The sequence below is a fragment of the Cicer arietinum genome, chromosome 1 (assembly GCF_000331145.2).
Source record: "Cicer arietinum cultivar CDC Frontier isolate Library 1 chromosome 1, Cicar.CDCFrontier_v2.0, whole genome shotgun sequence".
NCBI classification, from domain to species: Eukaryota; Viridiplantae; Streptophyta; class Magnoliopsida; order Fabales; family Fabaceae; genus Cicer; species Cicer arietinum.
This window is the reverse complement of record NC_021160.2, coordinates 6,816,274-6,838,162: the sequence shown is the minus strand read 5'-3', so window position 1 is coordinate 6,838,162 and position 21,889 is coordinate 6,816,274. Positions and strand designations below refer to the sequence as shown.

At 30.9% G+C, this 21,889-nt stretch overlaps 2 protein-coding genes across 6 annotated transcripts; one reads left to right on the top strand and one right to left on the bottom strand.

Moving 5' to 3' along the window:
* Nucleotides 1-1,447: 1,447 nt before the first annotated feature.
* LOC101509114 (pentatricopeptide repeat-containing protein At5g66500, mitochondrial) lies at nt 1,448-5,236 on the bottom strand. 4 transcript variants are annotated; one of them, XR_012162633.1, is made up of 3 exons: nt 3,587-5,236; nt 2,509-2,834; nt 1,448-2,111 (listed from the first exon to the last, which is right to left on the bottom strand). XR_012162633.1 is itself a non-coding variant. In XM_073367092.1 (2 exons), the coding sequence occupies exon 1, from the start codon at nt 5,203-5,205 to the stop codon at nt 3,619-3,621; it is 1,587 nt and encodes a 528-aa protein (XP_073223193.1). In that variant the 5' UTR covers nt 5,206-5,236; the 3' UTR covers nt 1,448-2,111; nt 3,587-3,618. The 4 variants fall into 4 exon arrangements, 2 of the variants coding, with proteins under 2 accessions (XP_073223193.1, XP_073223201.1); XR_003471324.2 differs by having other exon boundaries at nt 2,509-2,765; XM_073367092.1 differs by lacking the exon at nt 2,509-2,834.
* A 7,273-nt stretch (nt 5,237-12,509) lies between these two features.
* LOC101508796 (sodium/hydrogen exchanger 6) lies at nt 12,510-20,681 on the top strand. 2 transcript variants are annotated; one of them, XM_004486351.4, is made up of 22 exons: nt 12,510-12,922; nt 13,014-13,065; nt 13,170-13,229; nt 13,569-13,593; nt 13,693-13,778; nt 13,909-14,020; nt 14,551-14,613; nt 14,766-14,785; nt 14,875-14,969; nt 15,400-15,428; nt 15,532-15,563; nt 15,664-15,711; nt 15,821-15,881; nt 15,963-16,060; nt 16,154-16,229; nt 16,336-16,355; nt 16,518-16,615; nt 16,751-16,860; nt 17,590-17,697; nt 18,726-18,829; nt 19,122-19,201; nt 20,047-20,681. In XM_004486351.4, the coding sequence occupies exons 1-22, from the start codon at nt 12,739-12,741 to the stop codon at nt 20,133-20,135; spliced, it is 1,650 nt and encodes a 549-aa protein (XP_004486408.1). In that variant the 5' UTR covers nt 12,510-12,738; the 3' UTR covers nt 20,136-20,681. The 2 variants fall into 2 exon arrangements, with proteins under 2 accessions (XP_004486408.1, XP_012569901.1); XM_012714447.3 differs by having other exon boundaries at nt 12,511-12,922; nt 20,044-20,681.
* Nucleotides 20,682-21,889: the final 1,208 nt, after the last annotated feature.

Genomic DNA, 21,889 nt, shown 5'->3' with positions numbered 1-21,889 from the left:
TCCTTTCTTAAAATAATCAAAGTAAGATGAGACATTTTTTATAAAAAAAAAAGAAGTATGATAAGAGTAATATACAGAAGAGTTTAATTTTGATGTTTCTGGTATGATAAAAAATTATATTTTTGGTTAATTGCAAATTATTTTAAGTGTATTAATAACTTATAATAATATGGATTTAGATTTTTTTTAAATGAGTAGAGTGTAAAGTGAAAAAATCGAGTGTTATATAAAATGATAGTTCAAATCAACTAATTATAATTAATAAACAATATATATAATCATTTTATTTAAATAAAAATATTTTATACTGACAGTGAATAGCTATCTTTGATTTTATCATTTTATTACATAATTATAGTTATAATTTTTATCATTAATTAATTACTGAATCAACAATTTGTGTTTGTTGTCAATATAAAAATATTATCGGTAAGATAAATCTGAAGACAATTTACATCAATGATTAAGTTGAGATCCAACCATTGGTATAAGTTGGCCTCAAGATTTATGTTGCTGATAATATCTATATAATGAGGGCAACTTGTCACACTTTATGGAACCCATGGAATAAAGAGCTACATATGGATGGGTTTGTTCACCCTTTGCATTATTAGTGTTATGTGCTTGTGTTACTGCATCATAACATGCATACTAGAGAGGTTCATCTTCGTGGTGGTGGTTCTATTAAACATCAAGTCAATATTGTATGGCTTTCCTAGAGATGGGTTGAGTTCTTCATGATACTAAGGTGGTAAGATTGTTGGTTATAGCGGTGTGATTAGAGGGTAAGATAAAAATCGGATTCAATGGTCTAAATGTGATTAGAGGAGAACATGAAAATTAGATTCATTGTTCTAATTTTTTTTGAACAGCACTTGTGCAGCTAAACAGTAGGAATTCTAATAGCTATAAATTCTTAAAAGTTGAGATGTATGTTGATTTTAATACGGTAGTAAATAGTTTGTTTAGAGTTAAGATGAAAATTGTGTTGATATAGAGACTTGTTCGCCATACACTAAATTAAAAGGTAAAAGTGTGTCACTCTTTTTGAAACAAATTTTTGTATTAACGTTCTTGCTGATTAACTTTGATTATTTATGAGCAATGTTGTGCTTGTGTTAGTTTTGTGTTCTTTGATAATGTGATTGAAATTTCTATTCATAAACTATTTTTTTTTCTTTTGTGCTTCGACCACTATGTTTCTAAAAATACAATTCGTAGTTCTATAAAAAAAATTATATAGTGATGAAACTTTGATTTATTTTGTTGAGAGAAATAAGAAGTGTTCGAAGAGACGAAAAATAGTTATATGACAACAAAATAGAAATAAAGTAGAAATGCAATATTTAAAAACTTGGTTTTAATATATTATAAATAAATTGTGTCAAAATTAAATCAATCCATCAACTGCCTTAAAATCTCCATGTCTCCTTTGTCTTGAGAGTAGTTAAAATTGGATATGGCAGCGCCAAAATTGATTGATAAATTGGATTATTTCAACTGAGCATTACAAAATCTCACATTCTGATATTTATATCAGCTGAAATAGCCTAACAGAATTACATGGAGTAACTGAAAGGGATAACTATGGTTCATGGTTGACTGAAGGCAACTACTAACTGAATACAGCAGAAAAAATAACGGCAAAATTGCTAATTGTAACAAGTGTGTTGTGCAACTACTTTTCACACTAAATGACATTTAAAGAATTCTCTGGGTGCCCAAGCATTGATTTTGGGGCGCGTAGATACACAAAATACAGAGGAGAAAACTCACTTCCAGGTCTGAGGGCCTACGGGTCGGGATTAGCTCGGAATAAAATTTCACCATAAACACTCATGTTTCCCCCTTTTACTTCTCGAAGGTCCAAATTTCACTGGACTCTCTTGCCTCGTGACTCACAAGAGAATCATTTTCAGGTGTCTAGACATTTATTATGGGTGTCAAGCCATCGAAGCTGTAAATTTTGATTCTTTGAACTCAAAGTGCATAAGAGTAGAAAAACTAGTACTAAGTACTGAAGTAATAGAGGCAAGATAATCTTTTTCTGAGCTTCCACCAACCCTGCAAAAGCTTATCTTTGATCCTAAGCTCAATTTTTGCAAATTTTCCTGCCACAATCACAGGAGAAAATAAGGAACTATGTAAAGGTACACTTAAATAATGATAGCAAATAACTAACGAAACTCAAACTACTAATAAGCACTCTAAATTATTCCTAAATACATCCATTATTCGTCATATATGCATGTTAATGGACTCCACTCAGGCTGATGACGAGGCCAAGGTTGGGGACTATAAACCATGATATCTCTACTCTACACTGTGATGGGTTTCCTTGCCTACTTGGGGGTGGCTTGTTGCCTACTTAGTCGAGCCAAAGAGTTTCATGCTTAGTGGTTGGTATAAGAACAGCAATATACATAAATATGATGACACCCTAATGGCTAATGCCCGAGTCAATAACAAAAAAATAAGGCTCAATGCTTAGGTTTAAGTTGAAAATACCTGCACAGCACTCTCATTAGACTACTCTAATAGGAGTGACATTATGGTTGTGGATAGGAGGCCATGCCAAATAACAAGTAGCTGAATCAAGCAGTTGGTACAATGGTGGCAGAAAACTCCTTAGCATTCCATTTAAACTTTTTTATGAGTTGACGGATATTGGGCCAACCAGGTTGCACCTTCTGGCTTTGAGCGTTTTTGGGGTGGTGTGAAGTACTACTGGGCCATGGCCCACATAATAACTTCATTCATCCTCTCTGTAAACAGTATAATCAATTGGAATCAAATCAATTATCACTTCGACCCCACACATAACCTTATTCATCCTATATGTAACCAGGACAAACAATTACAATCAACATTTGATGATGCTTTTTTCTTTAAAAAAAAAAGTCTAACAATGCTTTAAAATATGCAAATAAAACGGCAATCAAGAGTTTGCAATGAGCAAGCATTGGTTAATTAGTTAATAATGCATATTCCCTTTGATCTGTAACTACCTCCTGAATTCAGCAATGATATGACTTATGAGATCTTTTTTCCTGTCAAACGTTTTTTTATTCAGCTAGCATAGCATGACAGGTAGAAAGCATTTATACTTGAAATCTTGATCTAATACAGGAACCTTATCTATATCATTAAATTAATAGACTCCTCATCTTTTATGCTTATGATTATTTCATATCAATTTACTATTGATCCGAGATTTGCTGCATATAGCGCATTATAACGGTTGTGCTGATCAAATATGGAATATATGTCTCCCACTGCAAGTCACTACTCACTACTCATTAGTAGTGTAAACTAATACAGTCTCTCATGGAAAATGCACTCAAAATTAACTAATGAAACTCAGTAATATTTACAGCTTACAAGTGAATGTCAGTTTTAGGAATATCATAAGCAAAATCCATCAACATGAGAAAATCTCTTCCTATGAAAAGTTTCTTTCACGTTGTCCACAAATACAACAAATGTGCAACTGAAACTCAAAGAATCGCATTAAAATAAAAAAACTTCAGCAAATGGGAAACATAAAATAAAATGACAGAACAGCAAAATGAGAAAACACATTTACCGGCTAGCTTGCTTCAACATTCAAAACAGTAACTAGTAAGAAGTAACTGGTGATCCAAAAGAATGAGCATGTTCATTGAAGCCCTTAACACCAATCCAGCTATTCCCAGCTTCCTTGACCAGCCCTTTTGTCCTCATGATGCTTCTCAGTTCATCAACACAATCCCACCTACCAATGGCTGCATAAAAGTTTGATACAAGCACAATATTGCTCGCTTTGTCGGGTTCCAACTGCAAGAGATGCTTTGCAGCAAATTCACCTCTTTCAAAATCTTGATTAAGACTGCAAGCATTCAACAATGCTATCCATACTCCTGCAGTAGGTCTACTACCCATTTCAATCATATTGTGATAAGTGGACCAAACATCTTCTATATTACCGGCTCGACCTAAGATATCTATGAAGCACGCGTAGTGCTCCGGATCCGGTTCAATACCATATTTCTCTCTCAACAAATTGAAACATTGTTTGCCTTCCTCCACCAATCCAGAGTGATCACAAGCTGATAGAACTGACAAAAAAGTCACAGAATTTGGCAACACCTCACTCCCCTCCTCCCTCATCTTCCGAAAAAGCTCGATAGCTTCATGTCCACACCCATTTCTTCCATAAGCATCAATCATACAAGTCCATGAAATCACATCCTTCTGAAAAATCCCATCAAACACAGACCGAGCAAGCGAAATCTTTCCACATTTTGCATACATGTCTAACAAGACATTGCATAATTGGGTGTCAAAAGTAAAACCCCGACGAACCGCAACACAATGCACCTGTTTCCCTGTCAATGAATCTAACTCCTCGGAGCAACAAACCAAAACACTAGTGAGTGCAACAGCATTAAGATTCACCAAGCTCATAACTTTAAAAGCCTCACCATATCTCCTATTCCTAATACACCCAGAAACCAGCGAATTATGCATCATATCATCTTTCCAACCCTTCAAACCATAAAACACATTCAAAGCATGATCAACATACCCAACACTAGAATAAAAATCAATAAGAGCAGTACTCAAAACAACCAAATCACGCCCCAACAAAACCACCAAACCATGAACCTGCCTACCAAGTTCCAAAGCCTTCAAAGAAGCACAACACTTCAAAACAGAACACAATGTAAACTCACTAAGCTCAACATTTTCCCTCCCCATCGCCCTCAAAACACCTACCGCCTCACGAGGATGACCGCACCGCAAAAAACACGAAAGCAAAGCGTTCCAAGCAACAACATCCTTGTGAAGCATTTCATCAAACACCTTAAGTGACTCATCCAATGACCCGTGTCTTGAATACATATCAAGGAGTGCGGTTTTTGCAATGGTTCCGGAATCTGCACCGGTTCTGATCATTTGTGCGTGGAATTGTTTACCGAGTGATGGAGAAGATGGACGCAGGAGAGGTGTGAATGTGTGAGCATCGATGTCGGAACGTAAGCGACGGAGAGAGCGGAAAAGGTTCCATGCGATGATGGATTGACCTCGGCGAACGTAGGAGGTGATGAGGGAGTTGAGTTCGGAAATGGGTCGGTGGAGGAGTTGGTGGTGGTCGGAGAGGGAGAGAGACTGAGAGTGAGACGAACAATTCGACTTTAATGGGCGCGCCACGGCGCGCATCATCACCTTCTTCTGAAGCCAATGCAAAACCCGCCAACAGAATGACTAAAAACTAAATGTATTGGATATTATATAATTAATTAATTACTCTAATTACATTAATTCATAGCTAATTAAAATTAGAGACGTTTTAATTTTAAATACTTTTTTTTACTCAGAGTATTAACTATTAATTAATATATCATTTATCTACTCTATATTATTCAATATATTATGCATTTTAATATATTAATTATTAATATATTTGTTTATTATCTATTATTTGTATTTTTTTTTGTTCTTCCACCTATTAATAAATGTATATTATTTTTCACTCCTTCACATTTAAATTTCACTGTATTTTCCGTTTTAAATCTAAATAATTTCCTTCCATATAGAACTATATACCAATTTCAAAGATATTATTAGATTTTTTAAGCAAAAAATAATATTAGGTTTAGATAATTGCAACAATTTATATTAGATTATAAATTTTTGTTATCAATATATGAAATAAATATTTGTTATCAATAATATATATAAAAACAAGAAATATATTTTAATCACTGATAAATAAAATGGAAAAAAAAAAGTAAGACAACTAATTTCTCACTAGTACACAAGAAAATATAGAGCACAAATTTGGCAATGAAAAATTTAAAAAACACAAATAAAATATTTATCATTGAAAAATATAAATAAATAAAATGAGATAAATATAAAATGCATAACAATTTTTTTTCATATGTATTAAATTATAGATTTGTGAATGATAAATATAAAACAAAATTGGATATATATTTGTCATGATAAATATAACAATCACACAATAAATATCAATCGCTTATAAAAAAAACACAGGACAAACGTTTTCTATTGATATACGGGATATATATTTGTCACTGATAAATTTTTAAAAAATAGGATATATTACTATTATGATAAACACATGGTAGATTACTAAATTACCTCTTTTTTCATTAAGAATAATAATGATTCAATACAAGCTATTTATATGTGGAAAATTACAAAAGGAAAAATGATGTAACTAATCTATTAATTACTCTTACTAACAAACTGAAATAAAATTGACTAAGTCTACTAATGTAACTATATCTAATAGCCTCCCTCGGAACGCATAAGTTCATTAAGCCTAACTTGAAACATAATTTTGAAATGGTTTGGGACCGAAACCTTTGGTGAAGATATCTGCCAACTGCCGAGCATAACTGACAGGCAAAAGATGAAACAGTTTATGTTGGAGTTTCTCGCGAACGAGGTGGCAATCAAGTTCTATATGCTTGGTGCATTCGGGAAATGAAGAATTAGTTGTATTGTGTATGGCAAATTGACTACCACAATATAAAAGAGCCGGTATTGTAAAGTCAGTTTGTAGGTCTTGAAGAAGATAAATCAACCACTGTATTTCACATACAATGGAGGCCATGGTTCGATACTCTGCTTTTGAATAACTTCTGGAAATTGTGGCTTGTTTCTTGGACTTCCAGTATATTAAAGAATCGCCAAGAAAGACACAATACCACTAATATACTTACGGGTTTCTAGGCACGTGGACCATTCAGAATTAGAGAATGCTTTGAGTTGAATACAAGAAGAGGCAGACAAGAAAATACCATTCGCAAGTGATTATTTGAGATATTTGAGTACACGTATGACAACCTCAAGGTGAGAGTCAGTTAGGGAACACATATGTTGGCTTAGTTGTTGAACTGAAAAACTAATATTTGATCTTGTTTTTGTAAGGTATATGAGTTGTCCCACTAGTTGTCGATATAGAGAATGATCTGAAAGAGGGTTCCAGTAGTGGAAGTAAGTCTATTGCCCTTTAAAATAGGTGTAGATGTTGATTTAGAGGCGAGTAGGCCAACATTGTGCAGCAGATCCATAACATATTTGCGTTGCCAAATGTGGATTCTGAGCTTTGAACTTGATACTTCCAAACAAAGGAAGTACTTCAAGTCCCCTATGTCATTCATCTTTAATTTAGAGTTGATGAATAATTTAACATATGTGCATTCTTTGATGTCATTACCTGCAATAATAATAATATCATCAACATAAATAAGGAGAGCAGTAAAAGATTGATGAACTCTTTTAATGAATAAAGAGTTATCAGATGAAGATTAAATACACCCTTTAGAAATTAAGGTAATGGACAATTTAACAAACCATTATCTACTAGATTGTTTAAATCCATAAAGTGGTTTTCAAAGTTTACATACATGGTTTGAATGAGTAGCAGACATACCTGGGGGTAGGTTCACATAAACCTCCTCATCCAAGTCTCCTATAAGAAAGCATTATGTACATCCAATTGATGTAAAAGCCATGTATTTTGGCAACTAGAGAATAAGTCTCAAAATATTCTATACCTTTAATTTGATTAAAACTCTTAGCAACTAATCTAGCTTTATACCTTGTAATGCTGCCATTTGATTTGTGTTCGACTTTATATATCCATTTGCAACTAATGAGCTTTTTACCTTGTGGTAACTCAATTATCACCTAAGTGTTGTTATTATTTAAAGTATCTAGTTCAACCTCCATGGTTTTAATCCATGCATCATGTTTAATAGCATGTTTATAATGAGATGACTCGTGACTAATAGTGATAACATTGACGTACTTAAAATTAGATGGGTAAAATTTATGATAAGGTAATACAGTAGATAACAAATATAATGGAGACAAATTATCATGATGCAAAACAACATTGCATTGAAAATCATTTAAGTACGCATGGGGTGTCGATGCCTATCAGATCTTCTTACAGAAACAATGTCAAGATTAATATGACGAACAATAGAATCATTTATGCAATGAGAATCATAAGAAGAGTGAACATCATGACAATCATCAGGATGCAGAGCGGTAGCATAATTGGAATTATGGGATAGGGGATTCATCACAACATAATTATAAAAAATAAGGACATCATCAACGTTAGTGTCATGATCTAAAATAGTGGCAAAAAAACATTAATGAAAGAAAGCTTGTTATTGGATAATAATGCTTGTTTCATGCATTTGCTTCAGTTATGATAATTATTATCGTTCAACGACGGTGCAATGAGAACAGAGTCGGGATTTTCATCGGGATGAAGGTAATAAGGATTTCGAGGGTTAAGAGTCGGGTCTTGAAGAGAAAAACCGGGTTTGTTTGGAGAATTTGTGAGTCTTGGTTCTTTAACCATGTAAGAAGATGGCGAATAATGGAAAAGACGAAAGAATATGCACAAGTGATGAAGAAAATGATTTAATGAATTTTGTCATATTATATCATATTACTATTATGATAAATACATGGTAGATTAATGAATTACCTCTTTTCTCGTTAAGAATAATAATGATTCAATACAAATTATGTATATGTAGAAAATTACAAAAGGGAAAAATGATGTAACTAATGAATTAGTTACTCTTACTAACAAACTGAAATAAAATTGACTAAGTCTACTAACGTAACTATATCTAATAGGATAAATATTTATTATAGATAAATAAATAAAAACGGGACAAATATATATTATTGATACATACAAAAATACAAAACACATATTTATCAGTGATAAATATAAAAATAATATGGGATAAATATTTATCACTCATACATATAACAAAAGCATGGATCATTAATAAATAAAGATATGGTACACATATTTGTCCCTAATGGATATTAAAAAGCATAAAAACATATTTTTCATTTATATATTAAATATATATGATAGATATTTGTCACTAATAAATATAAAAAATACGAGATAAATATTTATCATTGATAAATATAAAAATAAGATGAATATTTATCACTGATAAATATAATAAAACACAAGACAAATATATATATTTTGTATGCATAAAAAATACATGACTCATATATGTCACTAATAAATATATAAAAAAACTAAATGTTATTGATAAATGAAAACTGTCCGGGACGAATATTTGTCACTAATAAATATTAAAAAAAATATTTATCATTGATAAAATATAAAAAAAATACGAGATAAATATTAAAAAAATTACAAAAAATAGATATTTATCATTAATAAATATTAAATAATACGGAACAAATATATCTCTCATGTGTTTTTTTATGCATGGATGAAAAATATTTATCTCATAATTTTAGTGATATATTTGTCATTGATCAATATTTAAAAAAACTACTGAATAAATATTTATCATTAACAAATAAAAAATATATAATAAATATAACAAAAACTTGAACAAATGACACATATTTAATTTTTGTATACCTTTCTAAGTAAAACTAGGAATAATTATAATGTATTGGTTATAATTTATTATTAAAACCATACAAAAGATAAATAATTGATATTAAAAAATTATCTAAAATTAATATCTTTTTAATATCGTATCTAGAAAAATCATAAAATTAATACACTCAGTACAAAAAAACTATACATGAGACGCATCTCAAATTAAGAAATTAATACACTCAGTTTTTTTTTTTTAAATTTATTTTGTATTCCCTCTATCCCAAATAATTGTTAAACATGTTTTATTTATTTATTTCACACATGTTTTTAAAAATAAAGAAAATGTTACAAATGAAAAAAAAGAATATAATAAAAGTCAATATTAATATTTTTTGTTTTAATCTTCTGGTTTTTAAGATAACGTGGTTCTAATAGTTCAAATTTTGAATATGAGGTAATTAAAATGTAAACAATAATTATTTCAAAATTTAAACTTCTAACTGAAATAATTATTAGTCATATTTAATATAAAATCATTAACATAAATGTTCTTTAAAAATATTAACAATTTAATTTGAAATCATGTTTTTATCACGATAATATGAAATCGTGAAACAGTATTGGTCAAATTGTTAAGAAATTGATTCATGTCTTTTTATAAGTAATTTGTAAAGATATTTGTCACTGTTACATGATTCTTTAATTATTTTTGGATTTAATTATGACTCAACTCACTTAAACTTTTCTTTTTAATAAAAATAGTATTTTTATTTATTTTTTATCTTGGTTTAATAAAAGATAATTAAATATTTAAAAGATAGTTAAATAATTTATTTTAAAAGATAGTTATATTTTTACTTTTAATTTAATTTAATCGAAACTCAAAAATATCAAATATATAAATGTTTGTACAATTCTTTATAACTACACATTGTGTCATATTGCACTCCCTTTATAATAACTTGAAAATTATGTAAATAATAATAATTGATGGATATAATTGAAAAAAATATGTAGTACAACAAATTTTTATGGTTGTCTATGTGAACATTTCAATAATCTAATGAGAAATCATTTAACAACATAAACGAATCATTTATACTAAAAGTGAAAATATGATACACTAAAATACTAATAATACTAATAGAAATTTATTATAAACTCAACTTGAAATGTTCAAATTTTATAAAAAATAAAAAATATATTTCACTCAAATAAATTTGGTACAAGTGCATTATTAAATATTAATATTGTAAACAACAAAATTAAATAATAAAAATTAAAAGAAAATACAACCTCTTATAAAATGATTATTTTATTAAGAAATATAAAATTGGCGGCAACTATTAATAGGTGATGGACTGTAACTTCTGTCTATTATATTTGTTTCTCGAAAAAAAAACTACTATATTTGTCTATTTTTATAATAGCATGGTATATATATAATTCTAGGGTGCATTTTTTTTCCTTTTTATTTTCCATCTCCGACTCATTTATTCGACCAACCTCTACATTAAACTAAATTTTATAAAGCGACTATAGTTCTATAATGATGCAGGTATTGCAACCACTAAACCTCTAGTTTAAGACCTTAGTTGGATACTATTATAATTTTTTTCTCTCTATTATTTATAGGGAATCTCAAAATATCTACTTGAATATATTATAAAATAATTTACTTTTTTATTAAATAAAATAATAGTATATGTAAAGAACATGAGAACACCTTACATATCTATGACGTCTGATGATTTATACATATTACTTTTAAGGTTAAATTACATATGTGGTCCCTTAAGTTAATTTCAAGTAACGTTTTAGTCCTTTATATTTTTTTTTCCGACTTGGTCCTTTATTTTAATTTTAAGTGACAATTTGATATTTTATGTTTTAAAATTTCAACAATGTTATCCTTTTTTATACAAAAATTCAAAAAACAATTCAATTAAAACTCATAAAATTAATTATATTCTTCAATATAATACAAATTTCATCAAATTCGTAACATAAATCTTCAAATAAACTTATATTTTCATACTTTATTTGATATTGTTAGGAATAAAGGACTAAATCAAAAGAAAAAAAAAGATAAATGACTAAAACGTTACCTGAAATTAAGTTAAAGGACCACATATGTAATTTAGCATACTTTTAACGGTGGTTTATATTTGTCTTTCTAATGTAACCACTGTCTTATTTTTTGTTGCAAAGCTAAAAGAAAGAAAAACTACTCTATCAAGGCATAACTATGAAATCAAAATTTGAGGAGGCTCAACTATTGACTAAGTCAATACAATAATTCTCTTCTCGAAGAGTGTAAAAAATGCACGTAATCTAACACGATTGAAAAATATCTTTAATGTCTTGAATCAAACTTGCATACTTATGGAACCTAGAGGTTGGCTTTGAAAAACATTTAATTTTAAATTACATAAATTAAAGTATTTGATAATTATAGTATTTAACTGTGATCCTTAAATAATTAATATAGTTAAAAATTTATATAAAAATTAATGACAGAAAATTCAATAGAGTTTACATTTGGGGAAATAAAGTATTTTTATGATGATCTCTACCTTGTGACCGATCTTAGAATGTAAGAACAGACACTTCGATGAAAAGTCAAAAGTACACTTTTTCTCTGGTGAATAAAGCCGGTGGCTTTCCCAGTCCCTGAAATGACTTGGACAAAATACAAAATTTGGCTCATTTGTTTATTTGAGAGGCACACTATTTTCTGCCATTAAATTGTTTATATGCTATTATCAAATCAACTTATAAAACATTTAAAATTACTATAAAATATAATTTACAAGAAAGAAATAAAAATGATAATAAGATTTTATTTATTTAGAAAATCAATAAAATCTAATAATCACATTTTATTTAAAATAACCCACTTCATAAAAAAAAAACCCATATATTTTACGCGTACAACTAAATAGTCAACACTACGTATCCATCTCAGACACATCATTTAATTTAATTTAATATACAAATTAGTACTCATATGCCTCGATTATTAACCGAAGTTTGGAAGAAGATAACACAGCTTATATTAATTACGATGATTATAATTAATAATGAATTAGTAATTAATATAGAGAGCTTAGAAGTAGAGTTCCGTGTTGAAGTTAAAGAGTCCAAGAGATCATAAACAGAAAATTGTTAACAGAGAGGAGAGAGATAATCAGAATCACATTCACATTCACATTCCCGTACGCAATAACAATAATCGAAACACAAACCCAATACAGAGAAAAACGCCATAATCATTCAGTGAACAATCGAATCGAGATTATCTCTGATTCAGAATGGGCTCGGAGAATGAAATTTCTCCGGCCGATGCTCATAGGGCTCCCGGAAAAGAACAACAAGCCGCCGGTGTCGGAATTCTTCTTCAGATCATGATGTTAGTCTTGTCGTTCGTTCTAGGTCACGTTCTCCGTCGTAAAAAGATTTACATCATTCCCGAAGCCAGTGCTTCTCTTCTCATAGGTTGGTTCCATTTCTTTCCTCTTCCCCATGCATCATCGTTCTTTTATTCATTCTCAATTTCTAACCTAAATTATTTTCTTTCACTATGTAGGGTTAATTGTTGGTGTTTTAGCTAACATTTCAAATACTGAAACTAATATCAGGTTATTTCCATTCTCTCATCACTCTCTCTTCTTTAATCTTTTGTTTTCTCTGTTTTTTATATTTCTCTTTTCTAAGTTCTTTTTTTCTTCCCATTTTTTCACAGGGCTTGGTTCAATTTTCATGAGGAGTTTTTTTTCTTGTTCCTGTTGCCTCCAATTATATTATATCCTTATTCACACTGTTATTTTTAATACACTTTTGCTAGTTTCCTCCGTGTTTCTTTTTTCTTTTTCCGGTTATACCCTAATAGGTAATCTAGGTGAATTTAGTTCACATTAACGTAAGTGGTAAATTAAGTTCGCGTAGGTTACGCGATCTCAGTTCACATAAATTATATGGATATGATTGGAAAAAACGGGGGCAAAACCAGCAAAAGTGTTATTAATATATGGTTGTTGTTATTTTCTGTTCACTTTCTATTTATTTAATGTATGCATACTGTTTAGTTTATGTGGTCATTTATTTCATCACAAGTGTTTGTTTCCTTGATTCCTCTGTTTACTCAGTCTGGTTTCAGTCTTGCACCTGTAAGTGTCTACAGTTTTATTTTTAATCTTTTGTGGAGTTGTTGTTTTTTGTTCTTTTAGATAGGTCTTTTGACTTTGCGGTAATGTGGCTTTTTGCAGAAACCTTTTTTCTCAAATTTTGGTGCAATTGTGACATTTGCTATATTTGGTACCTTTCTAGCTTCAATTGTAACTGGTGTTTTGGTGTAAGTTGTTTTTTTCCACCCCTCTTTTTAAGTGACTGTTTTTGCACTTTCTATGCATAACACTTTATGGTGGTATGGTTAGTTAGGATTTTTCAATTTAGTACTTATGTTTTTGTCCTATGTGCTGCAGTTATCTTGGTGGGTTGGTCTTCCTCATGTATAAACTACCTTTTGTTGAGTGCCTCATGTTTGGTGCTCTTATATCAGCTACTGATCCTGTTACTGTTTTGTCCATTTTTCAGGTGATTTACCACTTTTATTTTTATTTTTATAATTCAATCATTTATCTACTCTATTAGTCCATATAAATGTTGATGTTCTGACTTCCTAGGTTACGATCCATAATGCTCGGGAACCCAATTTACATGTCTATAACAAATGCCATGGAATGTGTTAATACTTAATAGGCTGGGCTCATTACCTTTCCTATTTTATTTATTTATTTATTTATCTAAGCACATCTTTTTTGTCCTTCACGGTAATTCTGAGTGTTATAAAAAAAGACAAACTGGTGTTTTAAAATTTCTGCTATTGCAAGATCCTAGGAAGGGTTGAACATACTATGGATCTATTGTAGTCTGCTGCTCTGCCTTAACATGTATTTGCAAGAAGTTGATTTAACATTCAAATCCACGACCTCTTGGTACATGACAGCAACTCCTGGGTTACGTCAAGGCTCCCCTTACATTCCGAGTGTTACGTGTATAGTAAATATATAGAGCATCTGGTTCACATCATTCTGAACTTGGAATTTAACCTGCACTCTTTGCAGGAGCTGGGCACAGATGTCAATCTATATGCTTTAGTTTTCGGAGAATCTGTTTTGAATGATGCAGTAAGTTTCTCTGACATAGCCCTTCTTTTTAACATTTGAGTTCAGACGTGATTTTAAGATAGATTGTGCTAAGGCTGACTTTTTTCTTTTTATTTCCCCGTTGTATATATGTTATTTCTTTTGTCGTAACCTCCCTCTTGCACTATGGGTAGATGGCAATTTCTTTGTACAGGTACACAAACTTCTGAATTATCTTACACTTATCTGAAGTAGCCCAAGTATCATTGAAGTTCACTTTTAACTCAAGCACTTGTTTTGCAGGACAATGTCATTGGTTAGAAGTCATCCATCTGGACAAAATTTCTTCATGGTGGTTGTTAGATTTTTGGAGACTTTTGTTGGGTCTCTGTCTGCAGGTCAGTCTTTGTTAGGATATAGTATAATAGATATTAGAGTAGTTAAGAGGTGTTATAGTTAGGTAATTAGTAGTAACTTAGGACTATTGTTTATAGAGTAGAAACTCTATTGTGAAGTGGAAACCCTTGGGGGATAGGTTTCTCTCCTATACTTTCATATTTCTTAATAAAAATTGTTCTTTATTTGGAGTCCAATTATTGGATTCCTAACAGTCTTTTAGCTATGTTCTGTTTTGGCTGTATTAGGGTGAAGGAAGAGAGAGTCTCATGAAGAACTTGTTTCAATTTACAATTTTAGAGCCTTAGATGCTATTGTGTATTGTACTTAGTAGGAAAATGCTTGGTTGTTGTTGTAGATGCTATTATGTATTGTCAATGTCATGAATTATTATCTAAGTTCTGAATTGTGAATCTTTTGGTGGATCTGCAGGTGTTGGTGTTGGGTTTATATCTGCTTTGATATCCTTTAAAAGCCACTCTTGCCTACGCATATTTACAGTATAAATATTTAGAAATTTTAAAATCAATTTTTTTTTTCTTGTTAAACCTTGACTGCCAGAACCTATTTAAGTATGCAGGGTTGGATATTGACAAGTAAGTATCATTTATCAGTTTTCTTTCAGATATTTGTTGTTTGATAATTTACATTACATGTGGAAAATGCTGATCAGAAGAGTTTTATGAATCTATCCAGCCTTCAGAACTTGGAGAGCTGTCTTTTTGTTCTCTTCCCATATTTCTCGTAAGATATCTTCCCAGACCATTTCACGATAGATTTTTCACAAAGTTTTCTTAATTTCTTCCACTCATGGTGCTAATCAGTATAAAGTGTAAACTATTTTCTTTTTCAGGTACATGCTGGCCGAAGGACTTGGTCTGTCTGGTATTGTATCAATATTATTCACAGGAATTGTAAGTGCATTTGACATTTTTCTGGGTTATTTCATGTCTGTATCAAAACATTGTGGTGACCATTGTGGTGTTTTGTTTTAGGTCATGAAGCACTATGCGTATTCAAATTTGTCACAAAGTTCTCAGAAATTTGTCTCTGCTTTTTTTGAGTTGATATCATCATTAGCAGAAACATTTGTGTAAGGATGATTTCTCTTACAGTATTTTCTCTCGTGTTCAAACTTCAAGCATTACCTCTAAATGATGTGCGAACACCTTTTGTCTCATTACAGATTTATATACATGGGCTTTGACATTGCTATGGAACAACATAGCTGGTCTCATGTTGGATTTATATTCTTCTCCATTGTATCCTTTCTTTTTGCCCATAATATTCAAGTGTTCTGATTTGTGTTAGCTAAGCATTTTGCGTTCTTTTTAGGACTTTTCCTTAACTTGTTGGTAATCACTTCAGATGTTCATTGGAATTGCAAGGTATTTGTACTGATTGCTATCATTACAAGTCTTTGATTATAGGCACACATGTTTATTTCAGGCTTTTGTGGATATGAATTAGCATGTACTTGACAATGTTATGCTTTGGTTTCACATTTCACTTGGAAGTTGTAAACAAGATTGTGGGGTTATTTCATGCAGAGCTGCAAATGTCTTTTCTTGTGCTTACCTGGTCAATCTGGCCAGACCTGATCATCGAAAGATACCTCTGAAACACCAAAAAGCACTTTGGTATAGTGGTAAGGATCAAGCAACACAAGTCATTGACTTTACTGTGTAGAGTTTGATTAGTCTGCTAATTAAACTAGCTGATTCCTTCCTTTGGCTTTTCTTTATTGCGGTGTATAAGATTTGAACTTTGTGAACATGAACAGGACTTCGAGGGGCAATGGCGTTTGCTCTTGCTCTGCAATCAGTTCACGATCTTCCAGAAGGACATGGACAGACCATCTTCACTGCAACTACAGCAATAGTTGTTTTGACGGTAGGAATGCTCTCATTGTCATTTTATAAAACTAATCAGTATTAAACATCAATACAAGGGTAGTGCAATGGACATGACCATGTTGTACATTGTATGTAAATTGTAAAAGTGTTTTTCACTTGCTATGTGCCAACAAGATTAAAAATTGGGTATAATAGAGATGAAAATTATGAGGTAGATAAGTGGACTTACAAGGAAGTATAAATCACGAGTGGATTTGTTCAGAAAGGTTGGATTAACACCTATGGGAAAAAAATGTCTTCAAGAAGGGAAAGGAGGCAGGAGCAAGAAAATCAATAATATATTCCGGTTAGAGAGGGGGGAGGGATTTGTGCTGATAAATATGAAGATGTAATGGAGACAGAAGAATAGCTAACTTTAGATCTAAATAAAAGATTTTGTTAAATTAATATGTTGTTGACCTCTTTGTGAGAACCTTACAAATAGTGCAAGATCTTCAAATCCAATTTTAAGCAATCACCTCATGAGATCGTGAGCTACTGGACTTCTGGTATGATATGATACAAGTGCCATTTGGGAATCTCAGATGACAGAGAGAGAGTTGGTTTGTATATAGTGATTATTATATTGTAAATGAAGGAAATTATGTTACATGATATGTAGCAAAAGAAAGAATATAAAAGTGCCATTTATTAATTAGATAACATTTTGTTCAATCACCATTCCTGATCTGTAATATCGATACACAAATTTATTTCTTTGTTTCAGGTATTGCTCATTGGTGGTTCAACAGGTACCATGCTGGAAGCTCTAGATGTCGTAGGTGGTGATGACAATCTCAACGATAGCTCTTTGGCTTCACTTGGTCCCACGGCAGTAAGTTTTGCAACAAATGATGTACTTAAGACTTTTTTGGTGTATTCTGTCACTACTAAGTTTCTTGTTTATGTGACTTTTGCATTGACATTGCATTTGGAAGTGACACCCATCATTAATGCTTTTGGACGACAAATTGCCAAATACAAATATGATCTGGGCTTGCTCCAAGATACTATATCTCATTTTTATACAGTGTCATTTTTCTTGTAAAAGAGATATTGATATTTGTAATTTGGTGTCAGTGCTGAATGTTTGAAATAAAGAAGTAAAAAACGTAACAAACATGTGTTGTCTTTTGTTGAAGGAAAAAATTACATTGCAGGTGCTCCAGTGAAATATTGTTTTGCAAGGTCATTTGATTTATTATATTCTTATTTTATTTGAAGCATTGTATTCTATGCATGTTTTTGGTTGTTTTTTTAAACATGAAATTTGGAAACACATGTAGTAACTCGGTAGTATTATGATTTAATTGTAACCTCTGTCCCATGTACAATTCATTTTGGTTTAGTAACGTTAGTTACAGCTCTTAGCATGCAAGAATGAGTCTCTTTTAGTCTTTTGCTTTCTTAAATAATAATAGAAACATGCAAGAAGGGTTGTGCTTAGGTATGGGTTGGACTAGTTTGTTTTCATAGACATATAATTTTCTTTTGTGGGGAAAAGTGTTTTTTTAATACAAATAATTAGGCTGTATTGGATGCAGAGAGGTTGAAGCATGTGCTTGAGTTTGTCATTATGTTTTTGGACTGCATCTAAAAAAAATGTTTTCAACCATTTAATTAGAGAAACATTTTAAAAGTCCTAATAGCTAGGATAAAAATACTTCAACAACCAATGCAGAATTGTGATTTTGAATTTTAAGAACCCATGTCTGTTATAAATTTTTTGTTCTCAAATGGTTTTGTTAACTTTCATATTGTAAAACTCAATTTTGACAATGGATAATATCTAACTTAATGAATCTACTTCACATTTATCTGTCTGTTTCTCTTTCAAATGATATTTTCTGTTTCGTTTGCAAGAATTATGAGGGGAACAATGGTTATATTGCTCCATCATACGAGGAAGAAGAATCATCATCATCTGGGAACAAAATAAAGATGAAGCTAAAAGAATTCCACAAGAGGTATTAGGAATTTACTACATTGTTAAGTATGTGTGTATGGGCGCATGCACATTTGTTATGCAGACAGAGCAGAAGCAACAGATTATTTTTGATTTGGGTTGTTTTTCTTTGATTCCATCTTTTCAGTGAAACCAAAATGTCACTCTTTCAAGCCTGTTCTTTTCTGTTCTAATTTTTAAATGCATCAATCATAGAGCTGATGCATGTAATGTTTGTCCAAGTCAAATATGTTTACCAAACTTTACCTTAATGATGTTGCCACTGCTAATTTCGCTTCACGTCTTTGTTGCAGTGCTGCATCTTTTACGGCATTAGATAGAAACTATCTCACCCCATTCTTTACAAGCCATAATGGAGATGAAGATGATGAAGGCAAGTTTAACTAACTAATTAAAATTGTGTTATTTCACTGAAGAATTTATGAAGTGGATGAGTAGAGTATTGTTATCTGGCCTGATGTTTTCATTTAAATTGGTTTTATCTTGAGCATTTTTTTTAAATAATCACAGAAAACACCTGTTACATTAGGGACCGATTACTTTGTGAAACGTAAACCATTTTTACGGAGATAAGATGAAATGCTAGTTAATAAAGAAGCATTTCTAGAAATAATGAAAACAGTTTTTTCGCATTTTCATTGTTTCTAGAAATGTAAACAATTGTTCACTTCAAAAGTCTCTTACCTCTTTATTCACGAGTAATGTTAACACAAATTTTAGGAAATGAAAATAAGAAAAATTTAACAAAGTAAACAGCTCCTTAGGTTTCCATCTTATACAACAAGCTTTGTATAAATGGTCAAATCTCAAACATATCAACTACCCAATTTTGGAATCAGATATTTCTTGCATGTCTTTTTCGTTTTTTCTTCCATATTTTCAGTTAAACAGGTTTTTTTAGTCATTTTCTTGTTTTCTTTTGTGACTGCTGGAAGTTTTTTCTTGAGACTTTTTGAACCCACAACTTCTTTGACACATGAAATACATACAAATACACCAACCTTATTACTTGTCCATTCTTGGATTGCAGTATTCATGGATTACTTATATTTGTATTTCTGTAATTATTTTCCATTTTTGATCTTGGATTTGTGTATGTATTATACTTGAACATTAGTCATCACGTTTCTTTTTTCTTGTTTTTGTTATTTGACTGTATCCTTGAGTTAATTTTGTTGACATCATATTACCGCAACTTGTTTTTCTTTCTCTTAGCAGTCGAGCCTTTTACTTCTACAAGATCTTTTACTTCTTCAAGATCGGGATTTCATGGCCAGAGCCCTTATGCAAGCCCATATTCACCGTGATTCTTTCAAATGACATAATGATTTAAAAATCTCCTCTGTACATATTAGCCAAGCAATTTATAGACACCAAGTAGGAATTGGCATAATACAAGAATCAATTTTACCTCGTGCACTCCAAGTTGTACGATCGAGATCTCGTGGCAACTCTTATTAGGTTGGACGAGGACATCTCTTGCACAATTGGCTTTCTATGCAAGTTGATGACTGTATGCCCTGCCATGTAAGATGGAGGCTCACAATTTGGAACTGACTACACATTTATTTATATTTACGTTTTTACAGGTTTTCTCACCTAGGTATAGTTGTAGCGGGTTCTGAAAATTTTAGTTTACTTCACAATTGTGACAATGAATACAGTTATGGAGTATGATGAGTTTTCTTTATACATGAAGTTAGTTGAAGACTGGAAATAGTTGGTACGTTCCCACATTACTGAAAACAGGATTCTTCATGGTGTTGTTGTGGGCCACTTTTAGGTTGGTTTTATAGTGTTTGGATAATGGTATTTGTAAACAAAATTTTATGTGATCTTGATTTTAGTTTTAACAGTAACAACTAACAAAGGGATTTGTGTTAGCAATAAAAGTAACAACTAACAAAGGGCTTTGTGTTAGCAAAAGCAACCCTTCATTTACTTCGGTTTAAGATTGATTTGGAACAGAAAAATCGTTGGAATTATATCATATGACCCAGTGACCAGTGTTGATTAGATAAACCCAAAAGTATTATTCAGTGATAGTAATTTTTCTGTTGGGTTACATGAGATAAACGCAAAAAGAAGAAAAAAAAACAAAGGAAAAAGCAGGAAAACATATGACTAAGTCCATAAAAAAGACAAACCAAGAGCATCAGCTTAAGAGCAAAAGAAAAACTAGAGTGAGGCTCCTTAATCACATTCAAGCTATTTCTTCCCATCTTTGCAAAGATGTCTACTCAAACATTCCACTCACTCAGTGTGTGATAGAGAGTGAAGCACCAATCTCTTTGATGCATTTATAAATGGCATTTTCTTTGTTGAATGGGGATACATTTTTTTCACATGAGATAAAGGCATAAAGGGTATTATTCTGTTGGTTATGAACTATATAGAAATTTTTTAATGTATTTCGGGACTGAAAAAATTTGTAATTGAATTTTTTAATTTGTAATTACGAAAGTTTAAATATTTTATAATTGAATTATTGATTTTCTAAATAAGCATAAAGTTGACTGCCAGTTATGTATCATATTATATACACTTAGTTTTTTCATATTAAATTAAATTATACTGTTAATTTTTTCGATTGTTGATTTTCTTTAATTTTTATTTATTATTTTAATTTGACTTATATTTTTTTCAGATGACTATTCATACAATATTCGTGATATTATTTGTGAAACTGACTCGTTGAGCCTTCTTTCCATGATATAAATAGATGTGTTCATTTATTAGTTTAGTTTGGTTACAATACTATTTTTTGGTTCAAACGAAGTATCCACCTTTTTATTTGTTAGATTTATTTCTTATGTATGATGTTGGAAGTTGCTTTCGTTTTAGTTGATATAATTTATTTTTAATATATACAAAAAGAATATTTCAAATTTTTTTATTCGTATTTCCCATAATACCCATACATTACACAATGCACTAAGAAAAAGCTTCTTATTTCACCATTCTAGTCCTTAAAGTTCTAAAGTGTTATATCTATTTAATTTTTGACTCAAATTTTTTTGAAAGATAAAATTTATTGTCAAAACAGTTTATGACCATTATA

What these genes read in the sequence shown, in the direction of transcription:
- LOC101509114 (XM_073367092.1), bottom strand. Translation starts at nt 5,205, where the DNA reads ATGATGCGCGCCGTGGCGCGCCCATTAAAGTCGAATTGTTCGTCTCAC.
- LOC101508796 (XM_012714447.3), top strand. Translation starts at nt 12,739, where the DNA reads ATGGGCTCGGAGAATGAAATTTCTCCGGCCGATGCTCATAGGGCTCCC. An exon ending in AATCTGTTTTGAATGATGCA is followed by an intron (nt 14,614 to 14,765) that starts GTAAGTTTCTCT and finishes CACTATGGGTAG; the next exon opens with ATGGCAATTTCTTTGTACAG. An exon ending in CTAAAAGAATTCCACAAGAG is followed by an intron (nt 18,830 to 19,121) that starts GTATTAGGAATT and finishes TCTTTGTTGCAG; the next exon opens with TGCTGCATCTTTTACGGCAT.